The sequence below is a fragment of the Sus scrofa genome, chromosome 6, assembly GCF_054392235.1.
Source record: "Sus scrofa isolate SSC_HxYL_T2T_F1_AM1 chromosome 6, Sscrofa_HxYL_maternal_Yorkshire_Landrace_v2.0, whole genome shotgun sequence".
In the NCBI taxonomy this organism is placed as follows: Eukaryota; Metazoa; Chordata; class Mammalia; order Artiodactyla; family Suidae; genus Sus; species Sus scrofa.
The window spans coordinates 94,201,087-94,218,217 of NC_139388.1; the positions used below are offsets into that span (position 1 = coordinate 94,201,087).

A 17,131-nucleotide genomic window follows, 5' to 3' on the forward strand; every position below is an offset into this window, starting at 1 on the left:
AGATCCCTCATTGCTTTTGCTTTTCTTTTTTTTTTTTTTTTTTCTTTTTTCTTTTTTCTTTTTGCTTTTTAGGGCTACAGCTATGGCATATGGAAATTCCCAGGCTAGGGGTCAAATCAGAGCTACAGCGGCTGGCCTACGCCACAGCCATGGCAACTCGGGATCCCAGCCATGTCTGCGACCTACACCACACCTCACAGCAATGCCAGATCCTTAACCCACTGAGCGGGGCCAGAGGTCAAACCCACATCCTCATGGATACTAGTTGGATTCATTTCCACTGCACCGCAAGGAGAACTCCCAAGATCCCTCATTGCTGAGGGGAATCTGTACTAGGTCTTCCTGACTATTGGAGGAGACCCTTGAGATCATTGAAAGATGGCAGAATGACAGCCCCTGCTGAATGAAGCCTACCATCACACTCTATTTAATCCGCATGGTGTTTGAAACAGTTTTGAGTTGGCTGCCAACATTTAGAAATACAGAGTTCTGGCTTCTCTGGGCAAAGTTGGAAGGCCTGAGAACACTGGGGCGGTGTGCATCCGGTGCCCTGTAGTTAGCCGCAGTCCCAACTCCACTCGTTTCCTCATTTACATTGTCTGGCCCCCGTAGCCATTTAAATCTGTAGCCACTGATTCTAGTCTCCCTGTCCCTTTGCTGTGCACCCATCTTACTAATTGGGGAACTTGGGACAACTGCTGTGTAGGGTCAAGTTGAAAGCTGCAATCTAGATAGGTCGCACCCAGGCCACATGACCTGTGCAAGGTCACATGGCTGGTAAATGGCAGAAGTGGAACTGGAACCCTGATCTCACTCTTGCCTCATGTTCTTTCCACTCTCCATACCATCTTCTCAGGGGTTTGGCGGACCGGCACATCTAGAGGAGGCTCTGTGGGATGGTTAAGAAAAATGACTGGAGAAAACTGGGTTTAGATCCAACCCTACCACTTGCTGCTTGTAGACTCTCACATGAGTCTTTGTAGAAGCTCAGTTCCCTATATGTAAGCGGAGATGTGGTAACGTCATACCTTACAGAAGAATTATATTCTAAGGTCAGCACAGACAGTGAAGCTCCCACTTAGCCAAAAATCACAATCAATGTGAGACTCCTTTGGCAGGGAGCCACTTAGAAACCAACATGCTGCCTTTCAACAAGCTAATAGCACAGCCAGGTTTCCTTGGTTGAACATTAGATGAAAGATTTGACTTGTTTTTAGGGACCATGCTGTATGAAAGACACTCAGCTCACACTCAGTGAAAAGAGAGGCTTGGGGGAGCTCAACTAACATGGGGACCAGCAGAGTCATGGGTGTCATCACTACATGCTCTGTAATAGACACATAGTGAATGGAACTGGCTGCATTATTTAAATTATGCCCTTTGCTTCTCTTTCTGCTGTTTGTATGTAGTTTAATGTGTGTAAGTTACAGATCAGTGTAAGGCACCTCAATGCTAGTGGCTCTTCAGTTGCTTGCCTGGAATATTTGGTGAGATTCTGAACGTAGAACACTTAGCACCAAGCCCGGCACCCTATGGGCATTCAGCACATGGATACTCGTTGAGGTTCTGGTCCGTATGCCCTTTCAACATGCTGCCTTTCAACAAGCTAATAGCACAGCCGGGTTTCCTTGGTTGAACATTAGATGAAAGATTTGACTTGTTTTTAGGGACCATGCTGTATGAAAGACACCCATACAGGCCCCCATATGCCTGGGAGTCTCAGGCCTGAGGAGCGCCCTTGTCCCTTTTTCCTCCGTCAGCTGTGTGATGTCTGCTTTGCTGACTGTGTTGACCTCCCTCCATGGGTAAACTGCTGTTCGTATCTGTCTAAGGAGCAGGAGCATCTTTGAGATTGTAGGCGAACCTAACCTTTGGGACTTTCAAGTCTTCCCAGAAGAAAATGCTTGTTGTCTGAGACTCTGGGCTTTGGGCCTGGTGGGACTACTAATTGCCTGTTTTTGTTAGTGTTCTCTCTGTGCAGAGCATACACTTCTTTGCTTGCTTTAGCCACTGTCTCTCTCATTAGACTGTAACTTCGGTGAAAGTGGAGACTGTCCTAGCTACTGTTGGCGTGCCGGCTCCCCGTACAGCGCAAGACTCTGTAGATGACGGGTGAATTTGTCTTCATTGAGAGAGATACAGATGTGTTTGGACTAGTGCATGATTTAGGCTGTGGTTAAAAGAGAAATTTCATGAGAGGTTAATTCTTTAGCTCAATATAAATTCTGGACCTTTCATAGCCAGATGAAAGGCTCTTGATGTGCCCGATTTACTGTTTTAATAAGAGACAAAACTTCCAATGGCCCAGCTATTCATCAGACACTGGGTTGGGCGCCGTGGATACAGAAATGGGTAAGATATAGTACTGGCCCTAGCAGTATAATTTAACGGGACTGTCAGATGTAAGAACAGGTGTCTATAGTAGTGCAGGGTAGTGCCTGTGTTAGAGGTATATAGAGCGCTTTGGGTGCATAGGATGAGGGGAGGTGATTCTTGCGGGCTGGGCTTGACAAGGGCACGTCCAGAAACAGGAGGTGACATTGAGCTGGTAACTGAAGCACAAGCAGGAAGTTGCCAGGTGGTCATGAGTTGTGTTCCTAGTGTCTCCCTATGTGTGTGGAGGTCTTTAGGACGAGGCTTTGTTTTTCATCATCCTTGTCTTTTTTCCAGACAGTCCAGTCAGATGGCCTAAAATCAGAATACCACCCTTCCTCCATTCTCAGTTCAGCTGTGTCATTCCCACTTGGAAGCAGCTAATAGCCTCTTTTGAGTGGGCATTTTTAATGTTATCTATATTTGTTGGGAGTGACACAAAGAGCTCTTTTTTTCCAGATATCCCAGCATGAGTGTTGTCAGAGTCTTCATTGTGTAAAAGAAGCAAGCCCAGGCATTCACTCAACAAGCATTTACTGAGAGCCTCCTGTGTTTAGTGCACCATGCTTTTTGTGGGGTGGGGGAGGGAAGGGTGCGGGGGAAAAAACAGAGGAGCTAGTTATACTCCTTGCCCTCAGTGAGGCTGTGGTCTCGTGTGCACACACACCCCTCCAGGACAACGTAGAAAGTGGCACGCATCACAGAGATGGAAATAAAGAGGAGAAGAGAATTCCTTCTGACATCAGCAAGAAGGTCATTCTTTTTTTTTTTTTTTTTTAAATCTACAGAGAGGTTAATTTCAATCCTTGATTCATGACCCATCACTGCCATCAGTTGACCATTGTTACGCTGTTTATTGAGTGCTTCTTCTGTGTGCTGAGTGCTATGCTGGGTCCTTTTGGGAGCTTGTGATCTAGTGGGTAAAATAATTACAGTTACATAGGATCAGGGTAATGGTCAGAACACCTAAGGTGGCATGGAAGCGTGTGGCTCAGGACTGACTCCTGTTTCAGGGTGTAGGGAGGGCCACTTGGAAAAGTACAATTTCAGCTGACACCTAGCTGTGTGAAGAAAGGAAGGAGGCTGTTGCCAAAGGAGACGGTGGCATGTTGGAGGGTTCAGGGGGCAGCCCAGTACAAGAGCTGTGAGCTGTGCCTGAAAATCCCTCCTGAGTTGGCAGCATGGTCAAGAGATGAGGGGGAGACTTGGGCAAGGCTTGCCTTTTATCCTGAGGGCAATGGGAGGTGACTGGAGGGCATTTAGCAGGGAAGTGATGTGGTCAGATTTTGATCCTGTCTGATTGTGCACAGAATGGACCAGGGGTTGGGGTGAGGGGAGTGAAGGCAGGGACATGAGTTAGAGGCTGAAAAGTGTGATGATTCTTTGGACGAGGCAGTGCCATTGGGGATGGAGGTGCTTTAGAAGGCCAAGTAGGGGTTCCCGTCGTGGCACAGTGGTTAACGAATCTGACTAGGAACCATGAGGTTGCGGGTTCGATCCCTGGCCTTGCTCAGTGGGTTAAGGATCCGCCGTTGCCATGAGCTGTGGTATAGGTTGCAGACACAGCTTGGATCCAGCATTGCTGTGGCTCTGGCGTAGGCCGGCGGCTACAGCTCCAATGAGACCCCTAGCCTGGGAACCTTCATATGCCGAGGGAGTAGACCCAGCTTGGTGACGAATGGATGTAGGGGGAAAAAAACCAGGTTTCTGGCTTGGGTACCTCGACAGAAGGTGGTGCCTTTGCTGGATGCAGAGCTCCAGAAGAGGGACAGGTTTGCAGGAGAAAATGATGAATTCAGTTTTTGATCTCTGGAGTTGGTAGTGCCTAAGAGAGAGTCAAGTAGAAATGTCTAGTAGGTGGTTGGACTTTGGGGTCTGGAGACAGGTTCTGGCTGGAGTTTTGGAAGTGGTCTGTTTAGAGAAGGTAACACATGGGTGGGTGTAGAGTGGGAGGGATTTTGCAAGGAGAGCACCCCTAGAGAAAAGCTTAAAGCCCAGCAAGGAGGGCCTTATGGAGGGGGTGACATTTCGAACCCAACTTGAGGGAACATTCGATTTTGGACATGTGTGGAGGGAGCAAGGCTGTGCTGGTATCGGATCATAGCAGCCTTGATGCCCAGCTCAGGCATTCCAGAGGATTCCAGAGGATTCAGTACTGTGCTGTCTTCCTCCAGGGTGTGCTGGCTACTGGTTTTGGTGACAGCTTGTGGGCTAACTTCCTGTTTGTGGGAAAGGGCGTCTTGGCACCCCCGACCCCGGGCAGAGCAGTGGAAGGTGCGGGGGAAGTAGGAAAGTAAGGCTCCTGATCTTCTTGCTCACACTTGTCCTTCTGCCTTCAGAGCCTGGGGGATTTCCTCTCCCAGGAGCCCCCGGAAGGACACACCACAGATGCAGGAAGACTTTGGGCAAGGACAGCCCAGCTGAAGGGAGGCATCCAGGAGAGACCATGGAGGTAGCCCTGGAATCCCAGGCCCAGGCCTCTCCCCGATCAGAGCCTGAAGAGCTCCTGATTGTGAAGCTGGAGGAGGACTCATGGAGACCAGACTCCCAGCCCCAGGAGAAGGACCTCAACCCTGTCCCTGGCCCCGAGGCCTCCCGCCAGCGCTTCAGGCAGTTCCAGTACAGGGATGCGGCGGGACCCCACGAGGCCTTCAGTCAGCTCTGGGCGCTCTGCTGTCATTGGCTGAGGCCCGAGATCCGCCTCAAAGAGCAGATCCTGGAGCTGCTGGTGCTGGAGCAGTTCCTGACTATCCTACCCAGGGAGGTCCAGGCCTGGGTACAGGCGCGCCACCCTGAGAGCGGTGAGGAGGCGGTGGCCCTGGTGGAGGATTGGCACCGAGAGGCCCAGGCTGCGGGACAGCAGGTGAGGCAAATAGTCTGTGTCCTCCAAGGAGCGGGTCAGGTAAGGCAGTGTGGCCGCACCTAGATTATAATTGCAAAAACTGCACTAACAGTATGATCAAGCATCTGACATTTATTGAACACTGTTATATACCAGACACTGTTCGGAGTGCTTTCTGCTTATTAACTCATTTAATCCTGTCAACAGTTGAATGAGATAGGTACTGTTGTCCTGATTTTACTGATGAGGAAACTGAGGCAAGGAAAAGATAGATAATTGGCTCAAAGTCACTGGCTGCTGGATGCTAGGGGCAGGATTTGAATTCAGTCTGACTCTAAAGCCAGCTCATAACCACTGCTCTGCTGCTTCCTGGTAGATTTAATTTGTGTTGCTTTCTGTACTTAATAGAATCTTTTCACATATGTGATCTCTTTGGATGTATACAGCAGTAATGTAGCTAGACAGAAATAGCATTTTTGTCCTCATTTGATAGATGAAACTAAGTGCCTGCCCAGTCAGGTGCCTCATAAAGCTTAGTCAGTATGAACCGGAGCCTAAACCCAGGTCTTTGGGTTCCAAGTTCCTTTTTCTTTTTACTACACGATAGATACCTCACCTGCAAACTGTGGGATTTAAAATACCTCTGAGTTGTGAGGCTCAGTTGAGGTATTAACTGACATTGTTAAGCACTCACTGTGTGTCAGATACTGTCCTAAGCGTTCTGTATGTATCGCTCATCTAACCAGCCCAGCAAGCCTACGAGGTGGGTGCCGTTATCGCCATTTTACAAATGGTTCAACAGACTCAGGTAAGTAACCTGCCCACATTTATTTCAGTGGTAGAGCTGAGATAAGGGAAGTGAAAGTATTGTGGATTTAGCAACCACATGAAAGCCCATGATAACAATTTACAATTTTGCTGTGACACATATTTTGAATCCTGCTTCGAAAATGGTAATTGTACAACCAGTCCTTCAGCTGGCTGTGGGCTGAGCCAGCCACCCAGAACCGTCATCTCAACATAGCCTTGTTCCTTTCACTTTTTATATAGTCAGTAATTCTTGTGATATTATACTTAATCATATTTCATTGGGGAAAATCATAGGTTTGAGAGCATAGCCCTTGCACACAAGCAGGGGTTTTCTGTACATTGTAAATTGTAAAGCTCTGTTTAAATGTGAGACGACAGGAAGAAGGTTTAAGGTCTGTGGATTTCTCCTGCTTTTTGGATTCCTTTACAAACTGAAGATTCCGAAAGCATAATATTTAAAGTTAACAGAACGAAATACAAGAGAGTTACCTTATTTTGATATATTACCCCACCTTCCCAGGTTATTTCTTCTAAAGAAACCAGCTCTTTCTTTGTTCTCAGTGGCGGTGGAGAAACAAATGGATGTCTTAGGTTGTCTTTTGTCAGAGGTGAGAGATGAAGAACTTGAAACCCAGAGATAAGAGTTGACTTAAGTCAAGGTCTTTTTTTTTTTTTGTCTTTTTGTCTTTTCTAGGGCCACTCCCACAGCATATGGAGGTTCCCAGGCTAGGGATATAATCGGAGCTGTAGCCACCAGCCCACACCACTGCCATAGCAATGCGGGATCCGAGCCGTGTCTGCAACCTACGCCACAGCTCACGGCAATGCCGGATCCTTAACCCACTGAGCGGGGCCAGGGATGGAACCCACAACCTCATGGTTCCTAGTCGGATTCGTTAACCACTGAGCCACGACAGGAACTCCTAAGTCAAGGTCTTTATAATTCTTTATCTGTACAATGAAAGGGTTGCACTAGACCAAAAGGCCTCAGATTTTATCCCTGTGAACGCCTGTGAACTGAGCAAAGATTGAACTGCTTCTCAAATAGGAAAAAAAAAAAGGTAATAGAATCTTCTCATTATGGAGAACTACTATATTATAGTAGTTCTCTATAATGTAGTTATAAAAAAACATTATAGTGGTTTTTTCTCTCTGTGACTTTTATTTTATTTTTAAACTTTTCTACCGGCCTCTGAGTACTCAGAAATGCCAAAACAAATGGATAAGTAGCATAGAAGCTTGTTTTCCCTGCAAGGCAGACATGTTGTAGTTTGTGATCTTACATTGCAAGGTTTGTTACATTCTCTGCAGGTAAAAGTTTTCCAAGTCTTGGTAATGGAATGAAACACATTAACTGTGTTCCTCAAAGAGAACGGCCTCCTGAAAAGGGTTGCTGCCTACTGGGGCTAATGGCCTCTAAAATATTTTCCTTAAAAATTCCTTTCAGCTTTGCTCTTTCGTGGTTTTGAGCTTGTTTATTCTGTTGTCACCCTCATGCACAACCCCTCTCCCCAGCAAGTGCTTAGGCATTTTTAAGAAAACAAAAGGAGTTCCTATTTTGGCTCAGTGGTTAATGAACCCAACTAGTAACCATGAGGACGTGGGTTCAATCCCTGGCCTTGCTCAAGGGGTTAAGGATCTGGCATTGCCGTGAACTGTGGTGTAGGTCTCAGACGTGGCTCGGATCTCAAGTTGCTACAGCTGTGGCATAGGCCAGCGGCTGTAGCTCTGATTAGACCCCTAGCCTGGGAACCTCCTTATGCCTTGGGCGCGGCCCTGAAAAGACTTTGGACACGTGTGGAGGGAGCAAGGAAAAAAAAAAGAGTAGAACCTGAAATGCATCATAAGAGAAAAGGTTCTACTTTAAAAAAACAAAGAAAAAAGGCTATTTTACAGAGCACTTTTAGTTTCATAACATATTGAACAGAAAGCACAGAGTGTTTATTTACCCCCTTCCCTAACACTTGTACAGCCTCTACCACTCCCAACATTCCCTACCAGACTGGGACATTTGTTACAATCCTTGAAAGTTGTTATCCCCCAGAGTCCATAGTTTCCCTTAGGGTTCACTCTTGGTGCTGTACATTCTGTGGGTTTTGACAGAGGTGTAAGGACATGTACCCACCGTTATAGGATCATACAGAGTAGTTTCACTGCCCTAAACATCATCAGTGCCCCAGCTCTTCATCCCTCCTTCCCCCCAGCTTCTGGCAACCACAAAACCTTGGCTCTTTTTTTACAGTCTTCATAGTTTTGCCTTCTCCAGATGTCATATAGTTGGAATCATACCATATATAGCCTTTTCAGATTGGCTTTTTTCAGTTTATAATATGCACTTAAGGTTGCTCCGTGCCTTTTCTTGGCTTGGTAGCTCATTTCTTTTTAGCGCTGAGTAATACTCCATTGTCTGGTTGTAGCACAGCTTATTTATCCATTTACCTACCGAAGGACATCTTGGTTGTTTCCAGGTTTGGGCAGTTATGAATAAAGCTGCTGTACACATCCGTGCACAGGTTTTTGTGTGGTGTACAGGCATTTTTGCTGGATTCATAATTCACCTTTACCCCAATTAATAGCCTCATTGCCCCTTGGATCTGTATCTTTCCGTGTCCACAGTTACTATCCCTGGAATCAGAATCTTTGCTTAGGTAGAAATCGTTGGAAGAGCTGGGGCTAGGAGTGGGGATTGTTGTTAGAGAATGGATTTGGGTTTTCAGATTGGCCAAGAGTTTTGGAGTGAATTTTGGCAAACTGAGTAATGAAGTTTGATAAAGATGGATTTAAAAAAAAATGTAAGTTTCAGAGTAGTATATGTAGTTTCTGTCTTTTGTGTAAAAATGGGGGAGAATAATATAAATTTACAGTTGCTTGTATATACAGAAACTCAAAAGGATGCATAAGAACGGTGGTTACCTGTGGTGAGGCATCGGGGAAGACACAGGGCAGGTGGAATGGAGACAGGTGGGATGGGGTGTTCTCACCGATTATATCTTTGTATGTATTTTCTGTTTTTGGACCATGTGAGTATTGAAAGTACCTATTGAAAACACTGAAATTCATGTTTAAAAGTTAGGTATTTCTATGATATAATGAGATTGTTATATTGGAGTTTTAGGGCCAGGAAATAATATCTCAGCCTCTACCTCTGAATTTGGAACCAGTTGAGAGAGAGAAGAAATTAGCTTTATGATTGCTAGTGCTGAATTAGGTAATGCTATCTCTTAACTGATTATTTCCTTTTATTATATATATATTCTCCATCTCTCTGAGTGCTTTTTTGCTTGACCTTTTACACAGAGATTTAAACTGCCACTTCTGTTTTCTTTTTGAGTTACAGTGCCTTATCTCTGTGTAGTCTTCTGTTTAAAGATTAGATGTACTTTCCTGAAGCAGCACATACTTTTACTTTGTTTTAAAATTACATTTACAGTTCTTTGAATTTTCTTTGCCTTTCAGCAGGAATATTTAGAACAATTACATTTAGAGTTGTAGTTTTATCTGCTTTTGTGCTTCCCTTTGGCTTATTTAATATATACCTGGTTAACTTATTTCTTTTTTGTTGTTGTTTCTTTGGGTAACTTAAAAACCTGTTTTTGATGTTTAGAGACTATTTTTATGACACAGAAATTTTACATAATTTATCTCTTTATAATTCAAAAATGTTTTGAATAGTAGTGGCCTCATTTAGACACTTGTATAGCCTCTCTATTGAATAAGACAGAACTCACTTGATGGTATAAATGCTGGTCTGTTTACCGAAGTCAGTCTGATAGCTTTGTCATCATCTTCTTTGTTTTTTTTTTTGAGGGCTGCACTTGTGGCATATGAAAGTTCCCAGGCTAGGGGTTGAATCGGAGCTGCAGCTGCCAGCCACAGCCACAGCCACAGCAGTGCTGGATCCGAGCTATGTTTGTGACCTACACCATAGCTCACGGCAACGCTGGATCCTTAAACCACTGAGCGAGGTCAGGGATCAAACCAGCGTCCTCATGGATACTAGTCAAGTTCTTAACCTGCTGAGCCACAACAGGAACTCCGCCTTTGGTTTTTGAAAAGAGCCTGTTAACCTCTGAACCACAGTTGTACTCAAAAGAACATTCTCTGCCCTACCAGTTACTGAATTTACGATTGGGAATTTTGGGCATCTGTGTGTAGGAACTGGAATTGTGTGCAGAAGAGACCAGGTCCTTAAAGACAGTGAAGGAATCTCAGAGCTTCCCGCTGCAGCCAGCAGATCACCAGCCTGAGGGACAGTCCCAGAAGCAGTGGGTGAAGAATCCATGTCCTGACTTTCCCAAGCATCTAGACACCAAGATGGTACCACAGCCCTTGAAAGAGAGTGGTGAGTACCAAGAGTCAGGGGACATCAGGGAAGAGGGGCAGCAGGCGGGGGGGAAGGATGGGTGCGTGAGGAGGAGGGATGTGCAGAGTTCAAGGCCAGGGCTAGAGCAGTGTCTGATGGACACCCTGAGAAATAAGGCAAGTAAGCCTTGTCAAAGATTAAGCGCCCAGGGGTGTCAGCACACTGCATTGTAGCCGAGTCCCAGAGCAGGTTCAGGCGGGGACTGGGGCAGGCTGGTGACCGTGGGAGTTTAGGGCTGCCATCTCACCCACAGCAGCCCAGGGGCTGGATACTCTCCAAGGGAAGTGGAAGCGGGTAGTCTGTGTTTGCTCCAAGGAAGGCTTTAGGAAAGCTGGACCTTACAGGTGGTTTTTTGGGAACCTGAGCTTGGGTTTCAGAGATGTTTTCTTCTCCTCAGCTGTCCTCACGCCCCGAGTCCCTGCTCTCCCAAAGATGGGGAGCGTTGGAGATTGGGAGGTGACAGCAGAGTCCCAGGTGAGCTGCTGTGGGTTCTTCCTTTCTTGTCATCACTTCTCCTGTGCTCCTGCCCTGCTCCACTCCTCTCCGCTCCTCTTGCTGCGGACTGTCCTCGGTGCAGGGTCTGAGCCGCCTGCCCCTGTCCGCTGGCCTCCCTGTGGTTGTGGCATCGCTGTGTCCATGACTCTCCAGGCCTCTGCTGGGGTCCACAGTCTGTTTTCAAGGGTCAGTGACGTGAGGTCCTTCTGTTGTACATTACACAGGAAGCCCTGGGCCCCGGCAGACATGCTGAGAAGGAGTTCTGCAGGGACCCCCCAGGAGACAGCTGTGGGAACGGCGTGCCCCTGGGTAAGGAAACAGTGCCCTCCGGATGAGATGTCGTCGGGTTTCTGGTACACTCAGTTCCCAGGGAGCATTTCATCATACCCTTCAGACGCGTGGCTCTGTGAAGTCTCTGGAATTTCAGACCTAGGGAGAAGACATGCCTTTGTGGCCAGCTCTGTGGTGGCAGGGAGGGGGTGTGGGGAGTGGCTAGCGGCCCACAGGCTGGCTGCCAAGAGCCTGCCCTCTCAGGGCTCATTGTATTCATTTCCTCAGTGTATTTACCACCCCCTAATCTACCCACCCCCTCCAGCCTGGGTCTGCGCCCAGCCTGCCAGCCCAGAAATTCAGTCTTTGCTGCATCAAACAGGGTGGATTCAAGTGAACTGAGCTCAGGAGGCTGATGTGTTTAAACCACACTGAGAAATAAATATTACAGAGCTTAACGTACCTGAAGCCCCTGTGATTGGCACAGACCCCTCTCTGCAGACGCATCTTCATGGGAAGTCAAACAATAACGAACATTTCCCTGGGGCACCCGCGGTCAGTACGAGGGCCTTAGAGAGGAGAGTGGGATAAGGCGGGAGAGACAGTGGCATGCTGACTCCTGGCACGAAAGTAAGACGCTAGGAGCACGTTGGCTTCTTGCTGGGCAGTGTGCCCTTTTTACACATGATATCTGGGGAGAAAAGTGTTCAAAGGAACAACCTTGGGGAACTGCTGCACTAGATAATCCTTAAGCCTCTTTTAGCTCTAAACTCTTTCATCTAGTTTTCTTCAAATATTTATTTTAATTAAAGGATTCCTATTTGCTCGAGTTGGGAGCACTTGGGACATCTGTCCTTTAAACGTAGCTATAAGTATTTTAAGAAATAAGGGATTTATTTTTTCACATGACTGGAATTCCAGAGGAGGGCACACTCGAACCACAATACAAGCTGGTTCAGCCACATCACAGCGGACCTGGCTTCTTCCTTTCTCTCTGCTCTGCCAGGCTCAGCGTCAGCTTCCCGTGAAAACTGTTTTGTATCATAGGCAAAAGGTAGAGGCCACTGGCATTTTTTTTTTCTTCTTAGGGCTGCACCTGCGGCATATGGAGGTTCCCAGGCCAGGGGTCAAATCAGAGCTGCATCTTCGGCCTACACCACAGCTCACGGCAATGCCTGATCCTTAACCCACTGAGCTTAACCCAGGGATCGAACCTGTGTCCTCATGGATGCTAGTCAGGTTCATTAACCACTGAGCCACGACAGGAACTCCACCAATGGCATTTGAGGTCTCAAGTTTCTAGGAAGAGAGACTCATACCACATACACACATACACACACAGACCTTTCCTCCACCCATTAAATTTATTCAGCCTGTTTAGAGTATGTGCTCGTCTGTGGACCAGGAACAGTCACTCTTTTGTACGATCTATTTCACAGAGCTAACAAAAAAGCAAATGAACAAAGCAAACAGGTCAGTATGTTTCTGGTGAGGTGGCCTCTAGTTAGCTTTCCCTGTCCCTCTGGACTTTTAATTTAAGAGATTAGCATGGGAATTTCACATTAATTTCTTACAGGCAAGTGATATGTTTCAAGGACATTTTATTTTTATTTATTTTTATTTCATTATTTTCTTTAACAGCATATGGAAGTTCCCAGACTAGAGGTCAAATTGGAGCTGGAGCTGCAGGCCTACGCCACAGCCATATAGCAATGCTGGATCTGAGCCGCATCTGCAGTCTGTGCCACAGCTCACAGCAATGCTGGATACTTAACCCACTGAATGAGGCCAGGGATTGAACCTGTATCCTCACAAAGACAATGTCAAGTTCTTATTCTGCCAAGCCACAATGGGAACTCTTGTTTCAAGGAAATTTTAAAGAAAAGCTTTGCTCAACAGGTCATTTCTACTTAATTATTTCTCTTCTTCCTTTGGCATAGGAGTTCCAGTTTCAAAACCAGCCATCATCTCCCAGCGAGATCATGGACCAGAATTTTGGGGTCCAGGCCTTATAAATTCTGGGGAAAAGAGCCCTGCAGATTACAGGGATACTGAGCAAGCAAAACCAGCTCAGGCACTGGCCTGGAGGGACTCCAAGGCCTGGGAAGAGCGATCCCGGTGGGAGGTAGAGGACGTGAAAGTGTCAGGAGTGCACTGGAGCTACGAGGAGACCAAGACCTTCCTAGCAATTTTGAGTGAGTCTCCTTTTTCTGAAAAACTTCGGACTTGTCACCAGAACCGCCAGGTGTACCGGGCCATTGCAGAGCGGCTGAGGGCACGGGGCTTCCTGCGGACCTTGGAGCAGTGTCGCTATAGAGTCAAAAACCTCCTACGGAATTACCGGAAAGCCAAGAGCAGCCACCCGCCTGGTACCTGCCCCTTCTATGAGGAGCTGGAGGCGCTGGTGAAGGCCCGGGCAGCCCTCAGAGCCTCAGGGGGCCACGGAGCGGCTGTGGCTCTCCCCAGGCTGGGGGATAGTGACATGGAAGTGGATGAGCAGGAGGAAGGGGGCTGGGAGCCTGAGGAAACAGCCGAAGACTGTAATGGAGATGACCTAACCACCGAGGAGTCTGGCCAGGGCCCCAGGATTCCAGGGGGCCCAGCTATGTTCCAGAGTCGGATTGGTAAGAACACTGGGGCTTAATTGGATCCAGTTTCCAACCCTCCTGCCAACCAAACCTCTGTTCTCTGAGTTCAGGGCATGGACTGTGCATCTGCATTGATGCTACTGGAGTGAGGTTATCCTCAACTCCTATTCTCTCCCCTTTGATCAGTGCTCTTTCCCTAGTTATAGAAGCAAACATGTTTTTAACAAATTTTCTTGAAAAATTTTTTACACAATTTTTAAAGCTTCCTTTCCATTTATAGTTATTATGAAATTATTGGCTATGTTCCCCATGCATCCTAGAGCCTAACTGATGCCAGGTAGTTCGAGCTCCCTCTTCCTACCCCGATATTGCCCCTCCCCCAACCACTAGTTTCTTCTCTCTGTATCTGTGAGTCGTCTTCTTTTTTGCTATGTCCACTAGTTGTCATTTTTAAATTCCACATTGAAGTGATATCATACAGTATTTATCTTTCTCTGACTTACTTCACTTAGCATAATACCCTCCAAGTCCATCCATGTTGCTGCACATGGCAACATTCCATTTTTTTTTTTTTTTGGCTTTTTTTGGAGCCGCACCCACGGCGTATGGAGGTTCCCAGGCTAGGGGTCTAATCGGAGCTGTAACCACCGACCTACGCCAGAGCTGAAGCAACGCCAGATCCGAGCTGCATCTGCAACCTACACAACGGCTCATGGCAATGCCGGATCCTTAACCCACTGAGCGAGGCCAGGGATCGAACCCGCAACCTCATGGTTCCTAGTCGGATTCGTTTCTGCTGCACCATGACAGGAACTCCAATATTACATTCTTTTTCGTGGCTGAGTAGTATCCCATTGTGTGTATGTATGCGTTTATATATCCCATATATACATATATACCACATCTTCATTATGCATTCATCCGTTGATGGAAACTTACAGGGTTTCCATGCCTTTGCAATTGTAAATAGTGCTGCTGTGAACATGGAGGTGCATGTATCTTCGGATTAGTGTGTTTGCATTTTTCAGGTATATGCTCAGGAGTGAAGTTGCTGGGTCATGTGGTAGTTCTCTTTTTAATCGAGACCTCTGTGCTGTTTTCCACAGTGGCTGCACCAATTTACATTCCTACCACCCGTGTACAAGGGTTCCCTTTCCTCCATATCCTTGCCAGCACTTGTTATTTGCAGACTTTTTGGTAATAGCCATTCTGACAGGTGTGAGGTGGCATATCACTGTAGTTTGGATTTGCGTTTCCCTGATGATTAGCCATATTGTCTTTTTTTTTTTTTTTTTTTTTTTTTTTTTTTTTTTTGCTGTTCCTTTGGGCTGCTCCCGCGGCATATGGAGGTTCCCAGGCCAAGGGTCGAATCGGAGCTGTAGCCACTGGCCTATGCCAGAGCCACAGCAACGCGGGATCCGAGCCGCGTCTGCAACCTACACCGCAGCTCACGGCAACGCCGGATCGTTAACCCGCTGAGCAAGGGCGGGGACCAAACCCGCAACCTCATGGTTCCTAGTTGGATTCGTTAACCACTGCGCCACGACGGGAACTCCTGATTAGCCATATTGGACGCCTTTTCATGTGCCTGTTGGCCACCTGCATTTCTTCTTTGGAAAAAATGTCTACTAAGTTCTTCTACCCATTTTTTAATTGGGTTGTTTGTTTTTTTGTTTTTTTTTTGATGTTCAGTTGTATGACTGTTTATACATAGTGGATGTTAATCCCTTATGGGTCATATCATTTGAAAATATTTTTTCCCATTCAGTAGGTTGTGTCTTCTTTTGTTGATGGTTTCCTTTGCTGTGCAAAAAAGAAACAAATACCTTTAAATCCTTAAGGGACCTTAAAGAGTTCAGTATTTTCCAGAATGTGTCTCTGGTAGTGTGGGGAGGAGCGTAAGTGTTACATGAGTGAACTTAATTTTAATGTGTGTGAGCACATCAACCCATGATTTCACAAAAAAGTAAATTTACATAAAGATATTGAGTGGACTGTTTAATAGATACAGTAGAAATCGTGACTGTATATACTTGAGCAACTCAATTTGGGGAAATACCCAGTCGCTGTAAAAGTGGAAACACAGAAGCCCAATCTATGAAGTGTCGTATCTAAAGATACACAGGGACCAGAGCCCAGGGCTCCTGCCTCCAGTTTTATGTGGTTTTCACTCCATCATGCTGCCTCCGTGGCGGCAGCATTTTCCTGCAGAGGAACTGAAAATAGACCACTTCCTTTTCCTTCCTCCACAAAAGAGGAAAGGCCATCCTCAGTTGGACTCTATTGCACGATTATCTAAAGTCCATTTGTGTCTGTAGGGATTCTCAGTTCCCACGTTTGTTAAAACGGAAATTCTTAAAGCAATCAGAGGACATGGATTGAACTGTATCTCAGTTACAAACCTTTCCTTGAGCCATTTAGCTGAAGCCAAGGGAGTGGGTCACCTAGTATAATATGGCCATTTAAATCCTCTCCTTCAGCCAAGACTCTTAAGTGCTAATAGACTCTCTTAGAAGGGGGTGGGGGTGGCAAGCCCTGGCACAGCCCTGAGAAGCAAAGGTGTATTCTTTGCTGGTGCCCCCAGGCACTTGGACAGTTTCCGAAGTGCCTGTGTTCTAGGTGGGCAGCAGGGCAGGTGACCCGGAGCCCTGATGAACCCGGCAGAGCTCGTCAAGTCTCTCAATTCTGAACTCTTCACTCCTGACAGCAGGTGTGCACTGGGGCTATGAGGAGACCAAAGCCTTCCTGACCATCCTCAGTGAGTCCCCATTCTCTGAAAAGCTTCGCACCTGTCACCAGAACAGCCAAGTGTACCGGGCCATTGCAGAGCGACTCTGTGCACAAGGCTTCCTGCGGACTCTGGAGCAGTGTCGCTACAGATTCAAAAACCTCCTTCGAAGCTACCGGAAAGCCAAGAGCAGCCACCCCCCTGGGACCTGCCCCTTCTATGAGGAGCTGGACTCGCTGATGAGGGCCCGGACTGCAGTTCGAGATGTGGCGACCAGCAAGGAGGTAGCGGGTCTCCCTACCTCTGGGCAGAGCAGTGCGGAGGCTGTCAACCAGGAGGCCTGGGATGAGATGGCAGATGAAGATGCCATCAAACCTCCCATCCCAAGTCCTAAAATCCTAGACACTGGTAAGCTTGAAGTAATCAGATGTCCACAGATCTGCAAGCACACAGAGAGACTGCGGGAGTCAGGCTCATTATCTTTACTCTGAACTAAAAGAGAGAACGGAATTGAGTAAGAAAAGGATTTGTGCTTTGCTCGGGTTATCCAGTCTCTAGCAAGTGAGAATAGCAGTGGGGTCTGATTTTTCTTGTAGTTCCCTGAGTAATTGTGGAGTTTATTCAGCCTCCGAGGACACAGGACATACTAAATGTACCAGAAG

General features: G+C 46.9%; 1 protein-coding gene across 8 annotated transcripts in view; it reads left to right on the forward strand.

Moving 5' to 3' along the window:
- ZSCAN20 (zinc finger and SCAN domain containing 20) overlaps positions 1-17,131 on the forward strand; it is a 28,197-nt gene that overhangs the window by 1,848 nt on the left and 9,218 nt on the right. For 3 of the 8 annotated variants that reach the window (XM_084963763.1, XM_003127776.5, XM_021095857.2), the window contains exons 2-7: positions 4,713-5,236; positions 10,181-10,367; positions 10,786-10,862; positions 11,108-11,192; positions 13,094-13,777; positions 16,449-16,877. In XM_084963763.1, the coding sequence (XP_084819889.1) occupies positions 4,820-5,236; positions 10,181-10,367; positions 10,786-10,862; positions 11,108-11,192; positions 13,094-13,777; positions 16,449-16,877 (1,879 nt within the window). In that variant the 5' untranslated portion in view covers positions 4,713-4,819. Of the gene's footprint in view, positions 1-3,032; positions 3,127-4,712; positions 5,237-10,180; positions 10,368-10,785; positions 10,863-11,107; positions 11,193-13,093; positions 13,778-16,448; positions 16,878-17,131 lie in introns of those variants that run through there. The other 5 variants (XM_084963766.1, XM_021095858.2, XM_084963765.1 and 2 more) reach the window with 3 other exon arrangements.